At 45.9% G+C, this 21089-nt stretch overlaps 1 protein-coding gene across 1 annotated transcript in view; it reads right to left on the bottom strand.

The window, feature by feature from the left end:
* Positions 1-885: 885 nt before the first annotated feature.
* gatad2b (GATA zinc finger domain containing 2B) overlaps positions 886-21089 on the bottom strand; it is a 46178-nt gene continuing 25974 nt past the window's right edge. Inside the window, exons 3-11 of the mRNA XM_069688183.1 lie at positions 20804-20933; positions 19503-19634; positions 12951-13079; positions 9754-9924; positions 4815-5172; positions 4032-4234; positions 3686-3796; positions 3365-3563; positions 886-2194 (exon numbers count right to left, since the gene is read on the bottom strand). Of these exons, the coding sequence (XP_069544284.1) occupies positions 2058-2194; positions 3365-3563; positions 3686-3796; positions 4032-4234; positions 4815-5172; positions 9754-9924; positions 12951-13079; positions 19503-19634; positions 20804-20933 (1570 nt within the window). The 3' untranslated portion in view covers positions 886-2057. The remainder of the gene's footprint in view (positions 2195-3364; positions 3564-3685; positions 3797-4031; positions 4235-4814; positions 5173-9753; positions 9925-12950; positions 13080-19502; positions 19635-20803; positions 20934-21089) is intronic.

Raw genomic sequence — 21089 nt, 5'->3', positions numbered from 1 at the left:
TCTTCACTTTAAAGAGCTGAAGACCTCCAACTGGACCTGGTTCTGGTCTGTGTGTCGGTATGCTACTACACCTGTAGTTCAGACCTCAGAGCAGCGAGGTGCACTGAAAAATACCTCCTGAATCCTGAAGTCACTGCTGTGGTTCCTTCAGACAGCGAGTCAGCGGGTTCTGGTACCGACGCTGCTCAACGACGGGCCGGGTCGGACCTCATCACTACATTTACAGAGATCAACACTGGCGAAGTAAAGAGGATGAAAACACACAGCCTCCTCAGAACATGTCAGCCAGCATCCAGACCTCCGTCACTCTCAGCTCTAACAGTCCGTTCCTCGGTTGATAAAAATAATTTCCAATTGGAAATATGCAAAGTGCTCCTCTGGAGTGAGGCGACATGTGCGCAGAGCATGCACACAATGATTGATCCGTGTCTCTCCCATAAAAGATAAAATCCACATCATTTTTTCTCTGAAGCTAGGTATCTATACATAATTCATACAGATATTTCAATAGTTTCTGTTTTATGTTGATTATTATCGTCTCCGGAGGCTAACACCTCTCAGGTACGCCACCGTTTCATCAGGAGACGCCGCAAAAAAAGGAACAAATAAACAAACCAAAGAAACAGGAAGAAAAAAAGGGGGAGGTGGAGGTGGAGGGGGGGAGGGGAGGGGGCACAAGAATCAGAAAACAACCTAAAAACCCAAATATAAAAAGAAGAGGAACACAGATTTCTAGGTACAGAATCTGGGTCGGGACGCACAAAGTGTGCTTCCACCTCCAGATCGGAGTTCTGTTCACTCTCAAAGAACACGCGATGACGTCCGAGAGGAGCTGCTGGGTACAAAGGGTTCAGTCTGTGCATACTGAGAAAGCAAAGGTACTCAGGAGGGGGGTGTGGGTGGGTGGGGGAGGTGGTGAGATGGGATGGACTCAGGCGGGATCATCAACCGGACTCTCAGCGCGGAGACCACCGTCCCCCTGAACACCGCCGGGTCTGCAGGTCCGCTCCGTCAGCTTCCTGTTCGGTCTGCTGGTCGGCTGGAGGGGCGGGGGGGACGTCTGTGTGTCTGTCAGTCCTGATTGGTATCACTACAGTAAGTCACACACACACCCGTCTGCTCACCTTTCAAACCTGCAGCAGGAGCAGCTGACGTCTGAAACCAGGAAAGTGAGGAGGACCTTCAGACGGAGGAAGGAGGAGGAAGGAGGAGCAAAGGAAGCGGATCACATAGGATTCTCTTCAGTGTGTCAGTCACCTCCTCGTCACCACAACTCAGGCTGCAGCACTAAAACATCCAGGTGGACCATGTCAGGAAGGATCGTCGCTGCAGGTGAGCATGAAAAAGCTCTTGTGTGTGGGCTCTCTGCTCTCGATTACCCCCCCACCCCCACCCCACACCCATATTTTATATTTATAGAACAGGCTCGTCATCCTCTTTTCAAGAGAGCAGAGCTTCATATTGTCTGTTCTTCTTCCTATCAGTATTTTCCACTTTGATACTTCTAACACGTTTTACAAACTTCAAACTTGTTCAACTTTATGTTGCATAGCAACCAGAGTGCACCCTGTTGATCTTTTACTAGCAATGGTCACGTCTGAGCTTCAGAGTCGAATGGAGAAAAAAAAAAAATCCTATATGATCGTGGCCTAAAGCGACCCTACGATTATCCACCGTCACCACGGACGGCAGAGGAACAAAAAATGAACCATGCACTTATAAAAGATAAAAGCATAATGAGTATAGTAACTGAAGCAAAAATGGCAGTTGCAGGTATAATAGTGCGACCACCAGTGATAATAAAGGGAATTATAATCGTTAAACAATGCTGACGAAGGAAATGGTTACGCCACTAAGAAGGTTTGAGATGCACTGACAGTTAGTGTCTTCATCCAGCTGGGTGGGTTCATGGGGCGGTTGAAGGTAGGCACACGGACAGGCACTGCATGCGATGGTCCATCTGGGAGTGCTTCAGTATGGAGTAGGTAGGCAGATGGGGGTGGGCGGGGCTTCGAGGGGTGGGGGGTGGTGGGTGGGGAGGTGGGGGTGGGCGGGGCTCATTTCTGTCCGGTGATGGACTGCGATATGGATCGAGGTGGGATCATGTCCAACAGGTACTCTCTCTGCCGGTCTGCTAAGCTGGAGCTCTTATGGGCTCCGACCGCCGCCGGGTTCAGATAGGCAATGTTTAACCCTGCAGGGACAGAGGACACAGTCAGAGAAAAAGACAGGAGACACAGTCAGAGAGGACAGGAGACACAGTCAGAGAGAGACATTCACAGTTTCATAAAGTGGGCGGGACTTTAAAGTGTTTGACCTCAGAGAGGATCATGGAGGACCTTTGGGACCACACGTAAAATGGAGATGAAATATATAAATCTGTTTTCAGAAAGACAACATATCAAATGTTGATATGGAGAAAATGTATTGTTTTATGCTCATTTTGAATTTGATAACCACGTTTCAAAAAAGTTGGGACAGTATCAACAAAAGACTGGAAAAGTTGTGTAACGCAAAAAAAAAAATCACCTGGTGGAACATCTGACAACTAATTGGGTTACCATGGCAACAGATCAGTAACATGATTGGGTATAAAAGATGATTTCAGAGAGGCAGAGTGAAGATGGGGAGAGGTTCACCACTCTGTGAAAGACTGAGTGAGAAAATAGTTCAGCAATCTAAGAATAATGTTCCTTAAAGTAAAACTACAAAGAATTAGTGGATTTCATCGTCTACGGTTCATAATATCATTAAAAGATTCAGATCTCTGAACACGAGGGACGAGGCTCTGTATTTCTCTGTTTCAACATTGATACGTTTTCTTTGGTCTTTTTGAAATTAAATATGAGTTCATGTGACTTTCAAATCATTGCATTGTTTTTATTAAAAAAAATGTCTACTGTTTTAGAAACTTTTGATTGTGAACATTTGAAACGTCTGAAATCTAAGAAGTCTTTGATGTCGCCTGATGACAGAACAGAAGGACGTCCACGGCGAGTTGTCTTCTCTCAGTCACGTCTCAGTTGGACTTTTATTCATAAATAAATGTTAAACTTTTAAACTTAATATTTCTGTAACAGGATCAAACTGCTCGAGACCATCGACAGCAGTCACGTCCGCTAGTCAGAATGTCAGCAGATCTCAGGTCACATCTGGAATCAGCACTTAGATCATATTAAAGGACCAACATCTGGCCATCTCAGGTCGCATCTGCTGGATGTCATCTCATATCAACTGTGTGTGTATATATATATGTGTGTGTGTTTGTGTCTGTGTCTGTGTGTGTGTGTGTGTGTGTGTGTGTGTGTGTGTGTGTGTGTGTGTGTGTGTGTGTGTGTGTGTGTGTGTGTGTTTCAGTGTGTACCTGGGATGTTGTAGATCTGACGGCGGCTGTCGTGTTGCAGCCGGTTGCTGCTGCTTCCTCCTCCTCCACAGTGTTTGGCGCTCGTCATCCCCATCAGGCTGCTGGCCACCGACAGCTGGGACGCCTGGGCGAAGTTGGACAGGACGCCTCGCGCCGAGTTGGACAGACCTCGCTGCAGGGAGGCCTGAGGCTGCGGAGCCTGAGGACAAAGGAGACGGCATTAATGTCACCGATGACAGAGACGTGCTGCTGAAAACCTCGTGGACATATGACATGTGACAAAACGTTGGTCAGGTACGCTGAGCTGAGGGTCAGATGTACCTGGCGGAGGGCATGATGTCGGATCATGGAGTCAGTCTTGGAGGCGTTGGGGCCGGTGGGGGCGGAGCTGGGAGAGAGCGCCGCCTGTTGCTGCAGCCTCTGTTCAATCTCCTGATATGGAAACACACTCACGTTCAGGAAGTCACTACCACGTAAAACACTTTCACAAACGTTAAACCAGCAGAAGACTCCGAGAAACACATGAAACATATTCACACTTCACCAGGCTGCCAGATGGTGGCGACATTCAGCACCGCGTCATTTAAGTTTATCTTGATGCAAAAGAAAGAAACATTTCAGACACCTCATCGGAGATGAGAGGACATTAAAGGACAGAAGCACCGACCTGCTCCTGCTGCAGCGCCTTCACGAAGGCGTTCTTCAGCCGGTTGGTGTGCTCCGCCTTCAGGGCCTTCTTCTGGTTGGAGGTCATGCACTGCTCACACAGGATCCTCCCACTCTTCTCCTGCTTCCAGTGGGGGGTGAAGTCAGTTCGGCATTGGGCGCAGAAGAACGGCTCCATCCGGGCCAGCGTCCCTCTGAGTTTACCTGCAGAGAAACCACACGGTCATGCTGGAGTCCATCCTGTCAGGTGTGTTAGTGTCTGACCCGGAAACAGTTTGGACCAATCAGAGTCCTGTGAGGATCCTGCTGACAGATACAGGTGTTTATGTGGGACAACAGAGAGAAGAAAGATCAGGATCTACACACTCAGGTGAGATCAGGATCTACACACTCAGGTGAGATCAGGATCTACACACTCAGGTGAGATCAGGATCTACACACTCAGGTGAGATCAGGATCTACACACTCAGAGCTCACTGACACACAGCTGTTGGTGTAAGATGGTTGGTTGATGGGTTTTCTTCAGATCTACAGTTGTGTACTAGAACACACATCCTGGTAGTTAGGGACCGTCTGAGAACAGGACAGGTGAACAGGACAGGTGAACAGGGCAGGTGAACAGGACAGGTGAACAGGTGTGGGTCAGGGAGTAAACACCTATGTCCAGAGTTTGTTGTTGAGGTGAATCTGATTTCTTACCTCCATGTTGTTTATCTGTTTGGTGTCAGAGGTTTTAGTTCCAGAGAAACGTTTGTATGAACACAGATGTTTGTCCAATGCTTACCCTGACTGTCCAGCACGCTCTGCACCACCTCCTCCAGCCCCACCATGTAGATGAACTCGCTGTTGGCAGCGGAGGGCAGGAAGTGGAGGAGGGGGGCGGGGGGTTTGGGTGGAGGGATCTCCAGCAGGGTTTTCTCCAGCTGCTTCCTGAGGGCCAGCTTGGCCGCCGCCTGGCTGCTGGCCTGGTCGGCCATGGAGCTGGCCGAGCCCGACATGGTGGACGGGCTGACTGCCGAGGCTCCGCCAAGTCCGCCCGCCACGCCGCCGGCCCCCGCTGCCGCCGCCGCCTGCATGTGGGCCAGATTCATGTACATGGCACTGGAGCCTGAGCGCTGGGACGCTGCCACCTGCTGGCTGGCCTGAGGGAGACACGAGGTTACACAGTTGTCAGGAGTCATCACAGAAATAAAAACAGTGTCTGTGTTTCTACTGTATGTGTTTCTAGTGAATGTGTTTCTGCTGAATGTGTTTCTGCTGAATGTGTTTCTAGTGAATGTGTTTCTACTGAATGTGTTTCTGCTGAATGTGTTTCTAGTGAATGTGTTTCTACTGAATGTGTTTCTGCTGAATGCGTTTCTAGTGAATGCGTTTCTACTGAATGTGTTTCTGCTGAATGCGTTTCTAGTGAATGCGTTTCTACTTGTGTTTCTAGTCAATGTGTTTCTACTGAATGTGTTTCTACTGAATGTGTTTCTGCTGAATGCGTTTCTAGTGAATGCGTTTCTACTTGTGTTTCTAGTCAATGTGTTTCTACTGAATGTGTTTCTACTGAATGTGTTTCTACTTGTATTTCTAGTGAATGCGTTTCTGGTGAATGTGTTTCTACTGTACGTGTTTCTAGTGAATGTGTTTCTAGTGAATGTGTTTCTACTGAATGCGTTTCTAGTGAATGTGTTTCTACTGAATGCGTTTCTAGTGAATGTGTTTCTACTGAATGTGTTTCTACTTGTATTTCTAGTGAATGCGTTTCTGGTGAATGTGTTTCTACTGTACGTGTTTCTAGTGAATGTATTTCTAGTGAATGTGTTTCTACTGTACGTGTTTCTAGTGAATGTGTTTCTAGTGAATGTGTTTCTACTGAATGTGTTTCTAGTGAATGTTTTTCTAGTGAATGTGTTTCTACTGAATGTGTTTCTACTGAATGTGTTTCTAGTGAATGTTTTTCTAGTGAATGTGTTTCTACTGTACGTGTTTCTAGTGAATGTGTTTCTACTGAATGTGTTTCTAGTGAATGTGTTTCTACTGAATGCATTTCTAGTGAATGTGTTTCTACTGAATGCGTTTCTAGTGAATGTGTTTCTACTGAATGTGTTTCTAGTGAATGTTTTTCTAGTGAATGTGTTTCTACTGAATGTGTTTCTAGTGAATGTTTTTCTAGTGAATGTGTTTCTACTGAATGTGTTTCTAGTGAATGCGTTTCTACTTGTGTTTCTAGTGAATGTGTTTCTACTGAATGCGTTTCTAGTGAATGTGTTTCTACTGAATGCGTTTCTAGTGAATGCGTTTCTAGTGAATGTGTTTCTAGTGAATGCGTTTCTAGTGAATGTGTTTCTACTGAATGCGTTTCTAGTGAATGCGTTTCTAGTGAATGTGTTTCTAGTGAATGCGTTGTGGAGTATGAGCATGAAATTAAACTGGTATAAAACAGTTGGAGTCAGGTCATGTTGTTGGGCTGTAGTAGTAATTTACCTGATTAAAACATGACAAGGAGCTGTTCTCACTTCTATAATAGAGCCTAGGAGGTTCTGGTTCCACCGTGGCTCATGTTGGTGAGTCATGAACAGTTTCACTTTAGAACTACTTTGTTCCACAGACAGAACCTGCTGTGGGTCCTCTGCATGAGACACCTGTTTGAACCTGGCTGCTGTGGGACAGACTAAGTGTGTAGCTCTTCTTCCCCCTCGCAGAAATGTTCCTGTTTTTTTATTTCAAGTCAAAATCACATGACAAGCTTAGACCTCTGTCACACTGACACCAAGAGCAGATGTGGAAGAAGGACCACATCACTCGATTACAGACCGTGGAACAGAAATGAACAAGAGAAGGATGTGGACATGGAGGGAGACCGGGGCTCAGAGGAGAAAGGAGCTGCCGGATTTTTGTAGTGACTACAGTTAACAGGCTTAAGATACATCACAGAAAAACGTGCTTGTCAGAAGATGAGCAAGTGGGTTGTATTGGTCAATACTTCACCAGGAGTCAGTCAAGTCAGTGGACTGAAATGTTTGGGAACTGAGGAGACCAGTTTCTGGAGTTTTGAAAATGAAATATTGTCCCACTATAGGATTTCAGCTGCTCAACAGTTCAGGGTCTCCTTTGTTGTATTTTTCATGTCCTGATGCTCCAGATGTTTTCAATGATTGACAGGTCTGGACTGCAGGAGGTCAGTTTATCAGCGGACTCTTCTACTATGGAGTCATGCTGTTGGAATACGTGCAGAATGTAGTTGGACGTTGTTCTGCTGAAATAAACAAGACCTTCCCTGAAAGAGACGTTGTCTGGATGGCAGCATATGTTGCTCCAAAACCTGAATATCTCACTCAGCATTAATGGTTCCTTCCAGATGTTCAAACTACCCATGTCATGTGTACTAATGCATCCTGTACCATCACAGATGCTGGCTTTTGAACTGAGCACTGATAACAAGCTGGATGGTCCCTCTCCTCTTTAACCTGGAGGATGCAGCGTCCATGATTTCCAAACAGAATCTCAGATTTGGATGAATTATACTTTAGGACAGTTTTACACTTTGCCTCAGTCCGTTTTAGATAAGCGCAATCTTTACATGGTAGAGTTTTAGCCTTCATTTGTGGACGCAGCGATGAACTGTGTTCACAGACGATGGTTTTCACAAGTGTTCCTGAGCCCATGCAGTGATTTCCACTCCAGAATAGTGTGTTTTTAATGCAGTGCTGCCTGAAGGCCTGAAGATCTCCACCATCCAATATTGGTTTCCAGCCTTGTTCCTTGTGTTCAGAGATTTCTCCAGATTCTCTGAATCTTTTAATGATATTATGAACCGTAAATGATGATCTTATAGAACCACATCATCCTGACAGATCTTATGGAACCACATCATCCTGACAGATCTAATAGGATCTCATAGAACCATAACATCCTGACAGATCGAATAGAACCACATCAACCTGACAGATCTCATAGAATCACATCATCCTGAAAGATCTCATAGAACCACATCAACCTGACAGATCTCATAGAATCACATCATCCTGACAGATCTCAGAACCACATTATTTTAGATTTTTTTTTTTTTGGTGATTTTATACACTTTATTAATCCCCGAGGGGAAATGTCTTCACTACAGCAGGGGGGCTCTCAGGGGGGAGCTGCTGCAGCAGGCTGCCACGACCGCGGCGCCAGGTAACCTGACCTGAGGTGCATGTTTTTGGATGATGGGAGGAAGCCGGAGAACCCGGAGAGAACCCACGCAAGCACAGGGAGAACATGCAAACTCCGCACAGAAAGGCCCAGGACCGGATTCGAACCCGGAACCTTTTTTGCTGTGAGGTGACAGTGCTAACCACTGCACCACCGTGCCGCCCAAATCATCCTGACGGATCTTCCAGAACCACATCATCCTGACAGATCTCATAGAACCACATCATCCTGACAGATCTCAGAACCACATCATCCTGACGATCTTCTAGAACCACATCATCCTGACAGATCTAATAGAACCACATCATCCTGACAAATCTTATAGAACCACATCATCCTGACAGATCTTATAGAACCACATCATCCTGACAGAGATCTTATGGAACCACATCATCCTGACAGATCTTGTAGAACCACATCATCCTGGAAGATTTTATAGAACCACATCATCCTGACAGATCTTATAGAACCACATCATCCTGACAGATCTAATAGAACCACATCATCCTGACAGATCTTATAGAACCACATCATCCTGACAGATCTTATAGAACCACATCATCCTGACAGAGATCTTATGGAACCACATCATCCTGACAGATCTTGTAGAACCACATCATCCTGACAGATCTTATAGAACCACATCACATTAACTTCACTCTTTCACTCTCTATAACTCATATCTCATCATCACGTCTCATTAACTTCATGCTTTTTCTCTCCTGACAGATCTCATAGAACCACATCATCCTGACAGATCTCAGAACCACATCATCCTGACAGATCTTCTGGAACCACATCATCCTGACGATCTTCTAGAACCACATCATCATGTGTTTCTTCTTATTGTCTGTTGTCTCCATTCAGTTGCTTCGCTCGTGTAGTTTCTGTTCTTTCTTTTCCAGATGTCCCGTCATGGAGCTGCATGTCTCTGCTCTGTGATTGTCGTCTCCACCAACAGTTCTTCTCTTCTATCTCTATTTTATCCTTTTCTCTCTCTGCTCTCCTCTCACCCCAACCAGCAGATGTTCTCCACCTCTGAGTCTGGTTCTGTCGGAGATTTATTCATGTTCAGAGGGAGTTTTTTTCTCCTTGCTACTCACATAGGAATCGTTGAATTGTTGGTTTTCTCTGTATAATGCTGTAAAGTTCTGTTGTCAGGACTTCACTGGTGTTAAGTGCCCTGAAATAACCTGTTTTGCGTTGTGACCATATAAATAAAACTGAATTGATTGAAACACCTGAGCAGTGCCCACTTGACAGCCTCAGAGAGATAACACACAAGAACACTTCCTGTGTGTGGTTTGTACGTGATGTGTGAAGGGTTGTGTCAGGAGACTTTGTGCTGACTTGTGTTTTACTGGAGTGTGCTGGAGTCAGCGTGTCATCCCATGAAGGCAGCACACAGAAATAATGCAGCTTTCAGTGAAGTGGCTCTTGGTGTGTTTCTGGACTCATATGGCCCTCTGTGTGTCGTAAGAAGCATGAATGACTGCAGGTCAGAGCTCAAAGCACTCAGCTGATCACCCTGTGAATCCTACCTGCTGGTAGCTGACAGCGTTGGCCATGCTACTGGAGCTGGAGCGGGACATCCCAGGTTTGGAGGAGATCCTCTGGCCCTGCAGCTGGGCTGGGTTGGGGGCTATCACTCGTTGGGACATCAGCATCGGGGGTAGGCTGGCATTGGCTGCTGACCGGATGACTGTATGACCCTGAAGAAAGGAAGAAGAACAAGGTTTATGAAAGTAAAAGGTTGAAGGGACAGTTGTATTTTCTGAAGGACATTTCAGTCTGTGGGACAGAAGTCCCTTCATCATCATCAGACCTGCAATAGAATATAATCCCCAAATTATACCTGGCTGTCTCGTCTGAAACCAAAGTTTGAAAAGATGAATGATCAGGCTGATGTGAAGCTGCTAATACTCAGTCAGCTGCTTTACTTTTCTAAACACAGTTCGATGGCGGATTTGTTATCTTTAATAACACTGTACTCTTATTTTGAAATAAAGGCAAGATGAGTATCGATGCGAAACCATAATTAGATCATTGTCATGTAATTACTCATATTTGACTAAAGCGTGTTCAGAGCCTGGGTCAACACATTTACAGACATATGTCTCATCTGACCATAAGTTCTCAAATAAAGTCTCAAGTAAAAGTCGGTCCAGTCCACTCTTCTATGACATGCAGCTCTATAACTGCCACCATCATATACAGTGTGCCTGGTGTATTACCAAAACTACTCAAATCAAGTCAAACTACGCTGCTTCCAGTTCTCCTCTAAGAGTCCCGGTGTTTCAGTATCAGAGTCCGAACATGTGTATCATAGAGGACGACTGGTACCGCTGAATGTGGATCATGACATGGATTCATCATGGCTCTAAAAACATCTGTGTTTTGTAACTAATGAACTAGAACTAAATTTGAAGTCTGTATACGTTCAGTGGGCCAGATGTCCTGCTTCACAGTGTTAATGTGAAAATGACATTTACTGGGTTCCTTCCTGGTCCATGTTACACCATCCCACTAAGTTTGATTAAAATCAGGCCTATAATGTTTCTGTAATGCTGCTGACAAACAAACAAACAAACAAACAAACAAACTGTTACAGGCTAAGTGCTGCAGGCAGCGAACCACCTGAAACAACCAAACAGCGAACTCCGCATCATGACCCGTTCTGCAGCTCTGATTGGTCAGAACCACCGTAGAGTCCCGTCACCGCTACACTGAGAGGAGTCATGTTTTCAGCTGCTTCTTCTCTGCTGGCTGGCCAACATATGGATGTCATGCTATGAGACCAGATGTCTCAGATATTTAACATTATAATAATACTCCTGGTTTTAAAGGCTGCATCACCGTAAAGTAATTCTCTCACGACACTGTTCCAACTGCTCCTCGTCATTACAGCAACACCGCTGATCAATATTCATCAAACAACTGAGTGTAGAAATATCCATCATGCCTGCAAGGCTGTCGTAATATTGGTATTGAGGTATTTGGTCAAAAACATCATGATATCTGATGTTGTTTGTACCGTTCTGCCCTGCTTTACCTCATGGACCCCCTCCAGTGTAAAGTCTCATGTTATACACCGTGAGGACAGCAGAGGGCAGCAGCTGCCTGCTCAGTGCACCAACAACAAACCAGCAGGACTTCACCATCCATACAAAATGAGCTGATAAGACAATCCAACACATACAAAGACTCTCTCTCTCTCTCACACACACACACACACACACACACACACACACACACACACACACACACACACACACACACACACACACACACACACACACACACACACACACACACACACACACACACACACACACACACACACCCCCATAAACAAGGAGATGTGCTGAATATTTAATCCCATCTCAACATGTAATGGAGGAGCAGAGCTGCGTCACGCAGGAACAAAGGAATCCAGCAGGAGGCCGTCTCAGAACCACAGAGAGCCCGTCCACCGATCCATCCATCCTCTGAACTGAACCGCTCTACTGTCAGTCTGCACCGACATCTTAATTCTAACCCGAACCTCCGGTTTAACCCCCACACACACACACACCCACACACGGAGGTTCAGGCCTTTGGAGAACCTGAGATCCTCAGTGTGATGACATAAAGAGGCATTTCTTCATTTCCTGTTAGGATGCCTCCAAATGGAAGACCACATAAGTCCGAGACAAAAGAAGTGTCCCTCTGGAAAACCTGACTTTAAACAGGGACAGGCTGAAGGAGTCCTAATGTGCAACCACACTTCAGGAGGAATACAAAAGATATGTGAAATTAATTAGTGCAGCAGAAGCTCAGATATTGGAGATATCCTAACTTTTGTATGGTTCAAGTTCCATCTTCCTTCCTACATTTCCCACAATGCACTGTGTCTGATAGTCACAACCCACACCTGACAAGAGCTCCTACACACACTGAAAACATCAAACCCGAGAGTACCGACCAGTGAGCCGAGCTGCTGAGTGACCTTCAATCTGAGAGAAACTGTGTTTATCGTTTTAATAGAGAGATAGATGGACATCTTATTAAATAATGGAGCTCTACTTGAAAACATATTGTGGTGATACACTGTAAATCCAGCTAAATACACATTTGCTCTACTGTATATCAGTCCTACAGGTGTTCATCACAATAACTGACGCACATTCAATCAATAGACACAATATTTGCAGGGGCTGGTCATTTTGTGACAGTCCAGTGATTCCTCTGCAATAAAAGCTCAACTGAAGACATTACAGCTCCAAGTAGGCCTTTCAAAATAAAACTTGGCCAATTAGCAAGGCTCTTCATCCTCTCCTCTCCTCATGAAAACAAGCACTTTAGACAAACTTCCAGTTGTAAGGGATTGCATTTTTTTTTAGCCTACAGTATGTTACATTATTATGATTTAAAATGCATTGAAAGCAATTTGATAAAGATGTATTCTGTACTGCAGTCACAGACTCTGCATTTTGTAAAATTATGTCACTTTTATGGCTGGAATTCTTTTGGTTCTTAAAGTTCAGAAAAAAAAAAATTTGAGAGCTAAAATATTTTCCATCTATTTCTGCCTGCTTCTTATCACAAGAAGAGATTCCACATACATTTTTTCTTCCTTAGGCAAAAAAAACCAACCTTTTTTCCTCCTTCCAATTCCCACAATTTAAATCACAACAACAACAACAACAACAAAAAAATCATAAAATAAAACCTTTGCATCCCAGCGGATCACACCGACCTGAGACGTGCGCATGTTCTGGGGATCAGGGTTGTGGAGGCCGGGCCGCACCGGCAGCTTCCCCAGGCCAGGAGAGCTGTGGATGGGAGGAGGCTGCACAGAGGAGGACGCGTTCTGGACCACTGGAACCTGAACACACACAGTACACACACATTAATACACACATTAACACACAAATATCAACACAACCTGAACACATCACATTAACACACATCAACACATACAGTACACACATCAACACATACAGTACACACATTAACACATACAGTACACACATCAACACATACAGTACACACATTAACACATACAGTACACACATCAATACATACAGTACACACATCAACACATACAGTACACACATCAACACATACAGTACACACATTAACACATACAGTACACACATCAATACATACAGTACACACATCAACACATACAGTACACACATTAACACATACAGTACACACATCAATACATACAGTACACACATCAACACATACAGTACACACATCAACACATACAGTACACACATCAACACATACAGTACACACACATCAACACATACAGTACACACATCAATACATACAGTACACACATTAACACATACAGTACACACATCAACACATACAGTACACACATCAACACATACAGTACACACATCAACACATACAGTACACACATCAATACATACAGTACACACATCAACACATACAGTACACACATCAACACATACAGTACACACATTAACACATACAGTACACACATCAATACATACAGTACACACATCAACACATACAGTACACACATTAACACATACAGTACACACATCAATACATACAGTACACACATCAACACATACAGTACACACATCAATACATACAGTACACACATCAACACATACAGTACACACATCAACACATACAGTACACACATCAATACATACAGTACACACATCAACACATACAGTACACACATCAACACATACAGTACACACATGAACACATACAGTACACACATCAACACATACAGTACACGCATCAATACATACAGTACACACATCAACACATACAGTACACACATCAATACATACAGTACACACATCAACACATACAGTACACACATTAACACATACAGTACACACATCAACACATACAGTACACACATTAACACAACACATTAACACAACACATGAACACAACACAGCAGCTCAGATTTCTGTAATATTTCACTGATGATGTTTACTTCTATTTTAAATGTTACAGAACTTATTTACAGCTTGTAACCATAACAACCAACCTGAAAACAGCAGAACAATGTTTAACACTGATCAAGTTTGTAAGTAATTTATTAAAGCACAGCATAGTGTTGTAAATGTCACTGCTTCTTCCTGCCTTCAACACAGCCTTTTGTTTCTGTACGTTGTCATAGCGACATGGACACACTTGATACTAGCTGCAGTTAGTCCAGAGGTTGAACCACAGTGAACTCTGACCAATCAGAACTCCTCATGATTTGTGTGACGCAAGATAAATGTTCAGGTAGAAATCACCGACATCCACCTGATGGCACCATCATCATCTTTATCTACTTCCTCCCTGACAGCAGCTCTGTGCTCTTATTGGTCAACACCAAACACAAACTACACGTTGGGAAACTCCACAGCACAAAACACATTATTGTCGGTGTTATGAAGCATCCTTTATAACAGGTGTGCTTGTTTTACACTCTGAAGATGCTTCTGTGTCTTTGAGGATCTACACGTCTGTCAGCTGGAGACATTACTGGACGGATATCAGTCCAAATAAGAAACGTCAAACAATGCAAAGTCAGTGTGAACTGTTGAACACAAACCTGCTTTAAGAGCACGTTGTTTGTAGATAGATAGATAGATAGTTACTTTATTAATCCCCAACGGGACATGTTTTCGCTACAGCAGCATTTATAGATACAGGAAAGCAATAAAATAACAGTAAAAAAAATATTAAATATAAAAATGCACAGTGCATACAATAAAATAAAATAGAATAGAATAATTAAATTAAGACTAACTAAACAATAGTGCAAAGTTTTTTGTTTGTTTTATATTTAAACAACCAAGAAAAACAGACAACAGTGTTATTGTTGTGTGATGGATTTTGCCAGAGGTGAGTTATTGTACAGTCTTATTGCGGTCGGCAGGAATGATCTCCTGTATCTGGAATGATCTCCTGTATCTGGAATGATCTCCTGTATCTGGAATGATCTCCTGTATCAGGAATGATCTCCTGTATCTGGAATGATCTCCTGTATCTGGAATGATCTCCTGTATCAGGAATGATCTCCTGTATCAGGAATGATCTCCTGTATCTGGAATGATCTCCTGTATCTGGAATGATCTCCTGTATCAGGAATGATCTCCTGTATCAGGAATGATCTCCTGTATCTGGAATGATCTCCTGTATCAGGAATGATCTCCTGTATCAGGAATGATCTCCTGTATCTGGAATGATCTCCTGTATCAGGAATGATCTCCTGTATCTGGAATGATCTCCTGTATCAGGAATGATCTCCTGTATCAGGAATGATCTCCTGTATCAGGAATGATCTCCTGCATCTGGAATGATCTCCTGTATCAGGAATGATCTCCTGTATATGTCCTTCTGACAGCGGAGCTGGAGGAGTCTTTTGGAGAACGTCCTCCTCTGTCCCTGCAGCAGGTGGTGGAGAGGGTGGACAGGATTATCCAATATGGACAATAGTTTATTCAGCGTCCTCCTCTCCACCACCTTTTCCAGGCTGTCCAGTTTGCAAGCAATGATGGAGCCGGCCTTCTTAACCAGTTTGTTAAGTCTGTTGGTGTCTCCAGCTCCAATGCTGCTCCCCCAGCAGACTACTAGAAGTACAATTCACTGGCCACAACAGATGGTAGAACATCTCCAACATCTCGCTGCACACATTGAAGGATCGAAGTTTCTTCAAGAAAAAGAGTCGACTCATCACCTTCTTGTAGACAGCGTTGATGTTGGTCTTCCAGTTCAGTCTGTTGTCATGGAGACACCCAGGTACTTGTACTCCTTAACCATGTCCACCTCCTCTCCCAGAACTCTCAGCGGTTGTGGAGCCGTCGTCTTCCTCCTGAAGTCGACCACCATCTCTCTGGTCTTGGCCACGTTCAGGAGCAGGTGATTTCTTCCCGCCCACTCCACAAAGTCCTCCACTACTGTCCTGTACTCGTCCTCCTGTCCATCCCTTATACACCCGACCACTGCAGAGTCATCAGAGAACTTCTGCAGATGGCAGGACTCTGAGTTGTTCTGGAAGTCAGTGGTGTAGAAGGTGAACAGGAAGGGAGACAGAACAGTTCCCTGAGGAGCTCCAGTACCACTGACCACCGTATCAGACAGCACACTGCCCAGACGGACAAACTGTGGTCTGCCTGTCAGATAGTCAGTGATCCAGGAGACGGTGGACGAGTCCACCCCCTCCACCTCCCCTCCACCTGCAGCTTCTCACTCAGCAGCAGTGGTTGGATGGTGTTGAATGTACTGGAGAAATCAAAGAAAGTGATTCTCACAGAGTCACCGGTTCCATCCAGGTGAGACTGAGCTCGTTGCAGCAGGTAGATGATGGCGTCGTCCACTCCCACATGAGGCTGGTACGCAAATTGCAGAGGGTCCAGTGAAGATTTCACCAGCTGTCTCCTAACCTGGCCAGTTGTCACAGAGAGGGAGGTGGAGGAGTGGGGGGCGGGGGGGGGTGGTCATGGTGTCATGGAGGAAGAGCCCTTTGGAGTTGAGGACTCTATACAGCTCACCAGGGGGGGAAGAGGGGGGAGGGGGGGAAGGCAGCAGAGGTGTTTAGGAGGTGTAAGGTGTGGAGGAGACAGATGAGGGTGGTGAACTAAACCTGTTGAAGAAACAGTTTAGCTCATTGTTCCTCTCCAGGTTCCCCCTGGTTGTTCTTCTCCAAGTTCCCCCTGGTTGTTCTTCTCCAGATTCCCCCTGGTTGTTCCTCTCCAGGTTCCCCCTGATTGTTCCTCTCCAGGTTCCCCCTGGTTGTTCTTCTCCAGATTCCCCCTGGTTGTTCCTCTCCAGGTTCCCCTGGTTGTTCTTCTCCAAGTTCCCCCTGGTTGTTCCTCTCCAGGTTCCCCCTGATTGTTCCTCTCCAGGTTCCCCCTGGTTGTTCTTCTCCAAGTTCCCCCTGGTTGTTCTTCTCCAGATTCCCCCTGGTTGTTCTTCTCCAGATTCCCCCTGGTTGTTCCTCTCCAGGTTCCCCCTGGTTGTTCTTCTCCAGATTCCCCCTGGTTGTTCTTCTCCAGATTCCCCCTGGTTGTTCTTCTCCAGATTCCCCCTGGTTGTTCTTCTCCAGATTCCCCCTGGTTGTTCCTCTCCAGGTTCACCCTGGTTGTTCCTCTCCAGGTTCACCCTGGTTGTTCCTCTCCAGGTTCCCCCTGGTTGTTCTTCTCCAGATTCCCCCTGGTTGTTCTTCTCCAGATTCCCCCTGGTTGTTCCTCTCCAGGTTCCCCCTGGTTGTTCTTCTCCAGATTCCCCCTGGTTGTTCCTCTCCAGGTTCCCCCTGGTTGTTCTTCTCCAGATTCCCCCTGGTTGTTCCTCTCCAGGTTCCCCCTGGTTGTCTCTCTCTCCGCTTGAACCCAGTAATCTCCTTCATACTGGTCCACACCTCCCTCACGTTGTTCTGCTGGAGTTTGGCCTCCAGCTTCCTCCTGTAGGAGTCCTTGCACTCTCTCATCTTCTCCTTCAGGTTGTGCTGAACTCTCCTGAGCTCCTCCCTGTCCCCAGACCTGAAAGCTCCTTTCTTCTGATTAAGAAGCACCTTCAGGTCCCTGGTGATCCACGGCTTGTTGTTGGGGAAGCAGTGTACAGTCCGGGATGGGACGGTGGTGTGTTCACAGAATTTGATGTATTCTGTGATACAGTCCGTCCTGCTGTTGATGTCCTCCCCATGTGGTCCACACAGCACATTCCAGTCCGTGGACTCAAAGCAGTCCTGCAGGGCGTCTTTAGCCTCCTGTGTCCACCTCCTCAGTCCTGGTGGTTACAGGCTGCCTCTGTAACATACTTTGGTGTCAGCAGGACCAGGTTATGATCCGACCTACCAGGTGGGGAGGGGAGGGCAGTAGTACTGTATGCATCCATGGCATTAGCATACAGTAGATCCAGAGTTTTATTGTTCCTTGTGGGGCAGTTCACATACTGGTGCAAAGTTAGCAGTACTTTATCCAGACTGGTTAAAGTCTCCAGTAACTACCAAAAATGCACCGGAATGCTGAGTCTGCAGTTTAGACACAGTGGAGTGGATGGTGTCCACTGCTGCCTCTACGTCAGCTGATGGAGGAACATACACAGCGATAACAATGGCGGACGTGAACTCCCTCGGTACATAATACGGGCGCATCCCCACGGCTACAAGTTCAATGTCCGGGCTACAGAAACGTTCCTTCACACACACGTGGTCGGGATTACACCACCTCTCGTTCACATAGACTGCAATCCCTCCACCTTTCTTCTTGCCGCTCTGAACAACGTCTCTGTCCCCCCGAACAGTCCTGAAGCCGGGTACGGCCGCGCTGTGGTCCGGGAGATGTGAGTGCAGCCATGTCTCGGTGAAACACATGATGCTGCACTCCCGGTACTCTCTCTGGGTCTTTACCAGCGCCGAGCTCGTCCGTCTTGTTGGCCAACGACCTCACGTTCCCCATTAAGATCTCCGGTACCGATGGTTTAAATCTCCTCCTCTTCGCCTTCAGTTTTGCTCCAGCTCTGCAACCCCGACGTCTTCTCCGAAGTTCGTCCGGGATTTCAGGCCTCAGCGCGATCAGCTGATCATGAGAGTAAACAATGCCCCCAATCCGCTGTGCGTAGCTCTCCGTTACGAAGAGGGAAAAAAGTAGAAGAAGAGCCACCAGAAAAGTGGAAAAGTTACAGTCCATTGTCTGACCGTCACTTAACACACGTGAAGAAAAAAACAACAACTCCGAAGAGAGGAGAAAGAAAGAAAAATACTTAAAACACACTCGAGGGCGGGGGGAGCTGCTGTAACAGGCTGCCACTAGCACGGCGCCATCTTTTATTGCATTTATTGCATTGTATTTACTATCTTATATTATTTATATGAACTATTCCCATGATTCTCTTACATTATAGAGCTGCAAAGTTAACTCATTTCATATTTCACTCTATTTTAAAGACAGATGCCTCCTGCTGTGCAGTGGGATCAGAGGTGCTGACTGTGGCTTTGTGTAACAGCAGCAGCACCACTACCACCATCACCACCACCACCAGCAGCACCAGCACCACTACCACCATCACCACCAGCACCACCACCACCAGCAGCACCACCACCACCAGCAGCACCAGCACCACCACCACCGCCAGCACCACCTCCACCACCACCACCAGCAGCACCACCACCACCACCACCACCACCAGCAGCACCACCACCACCACCACCACCAGCAGCACCACCACCACCACCACCACCAGCAGCAGCACCACCACCACCACCACCACCACCGCCAGCAGCAGCAGCACCACCACCACCACCAGCATCACTGACCTTCTGCACCACGTTCTCCTTCTGCATCTGACTCTGTCGGAGCTTCTTCAGCAGCACCAGGCGAGCCTCCTCCAGACGGAGCTCCTCCCTCAGAGCTTTGATCATCTGCTGCCGCTCCTCTCCCGTCTTCCCCTGGATACGCACGCACGCACGCACGCACACACACGCACACGCACACACACGTTAACAAACTTAGTGCAACTTATCAAGCATGATTGAGTTCAACTTTTAAATGAAGGACTGACATGAGGCAGTGTGAGCACTGCAGGATGCATGTAAGATACAGACAGAGATACTTCATCTCCACATTCAGCAGGTAGCACACGTCAAACAGGAGCTGCTATAATGTGGGCAAACAGCTGGATCAGTCAACCTGAACACACTGATCGGACCGGAGCTGTTCTTACCCAGCAAAACTTACAGTCCAGTTTGAAAAGGAATGAGGTTTATTTGACATGAAATTAACATCATGTCTTTCTTCTTTTTAACATGGATGATATTCTCCACTTCTACTTTTGTTTTAAAATATAACAGACAGACGGATATATTGTGGAAGTGTTTTTCTGTGTATACCCATGTTGATTGTTCTGTGAATGACGTCCTGATGTTGCTGAAATCGAACACACAGGACGGCCCGGATCCTGTGATGCTCAGATTACACTAGGATCACCAATAGGAAGTATTTCAACTAATCATCTATCCGTTATATGTGTTTTATTGTGAACAGGGTCATGGGAGGTGGAGGGGAGGAGCCTATCCCAGCTGTCTGTGGGTGGAGGTGGGGTACACCTGGACAGGTAACCAGTCCAACAGAGGAACACCGAAAAACATTTACACTCATATTCATGACAGTTTGCATCACCGATCGACCTTCTGTGGTTGTCTTTGGATTGTGGGAGTCAGTACTATACTGAGTCAGTACTATACTGATGTAGCAATACTACACTACCCATGAGCCTCAGGTGCTGTTCACCATGGAGAAGCAGCAGCCAGATTTAAATCAGACCATTAAAAAACTCAAGAGTGCTTCGTGTTTGCAGTTGTAAATAAACATGAGTTACAGCTGAGCTTTAAATGAAAGGGAACATTTCAGATGATGTCATCTTTGACTCAGGTCGTCTGGACTTTAATAACAAGGAGAGGAAGTCACCGACACCGTCTTTAAGGCAGTAGGACTGTCTGCCCCAGCTCGTCCTGCTCTGCAGATGTTCCTAACTGACATGTGATTCATCTTTAAAACATCTGGACAGACATTCAGTGTGCTTGTGCAGGTGGAGCAGAGCTCAGGTGAGTGCTGTTACCTTGAACATGTCCAGGTTGGCCTGGTGCACGCGCTCCTCGGGCCGAGGTGTCGACCTGGGACTGGACGCCTCGTTGTCCGACAGGATGATGACGTCTGGAGATGGAGTTCGTCTGTCGTGGTCCACATCGCTTCATCGGAGAACAAAAGACAAAAGGTCCCGTCAACACTGGAACATCTGGACTCATCATCAAACACCTTCTAAACCCCATCTTATTCTGAGTCCTGTCACATTTCATTATATCACACGTTAAATATTTACCCACTCCAGTGTTTGTTGTCAGCTA

Source organism: Brachyistius frenatus, unplaced genomic scaffold (assembly GCF_029030835.1).
Source record: "Brachyistius frenatus isolate BFR_SWC_R1_liver_20210118 unplaced genomic scaffold, ASM2903083v1 Contig_538, whole genome shotgun sequence".
NCBI lineage: Eukaryota > Metazoa > Chordata > Actinopteri > Embiotocidae > Brachyistius > Brachyistius frenatus.
The sequence above is the reverse complement of the archived record's forward strand: the minus strand, read 5'-3'. Positions and strand labels throughout refer to the sequence as shown.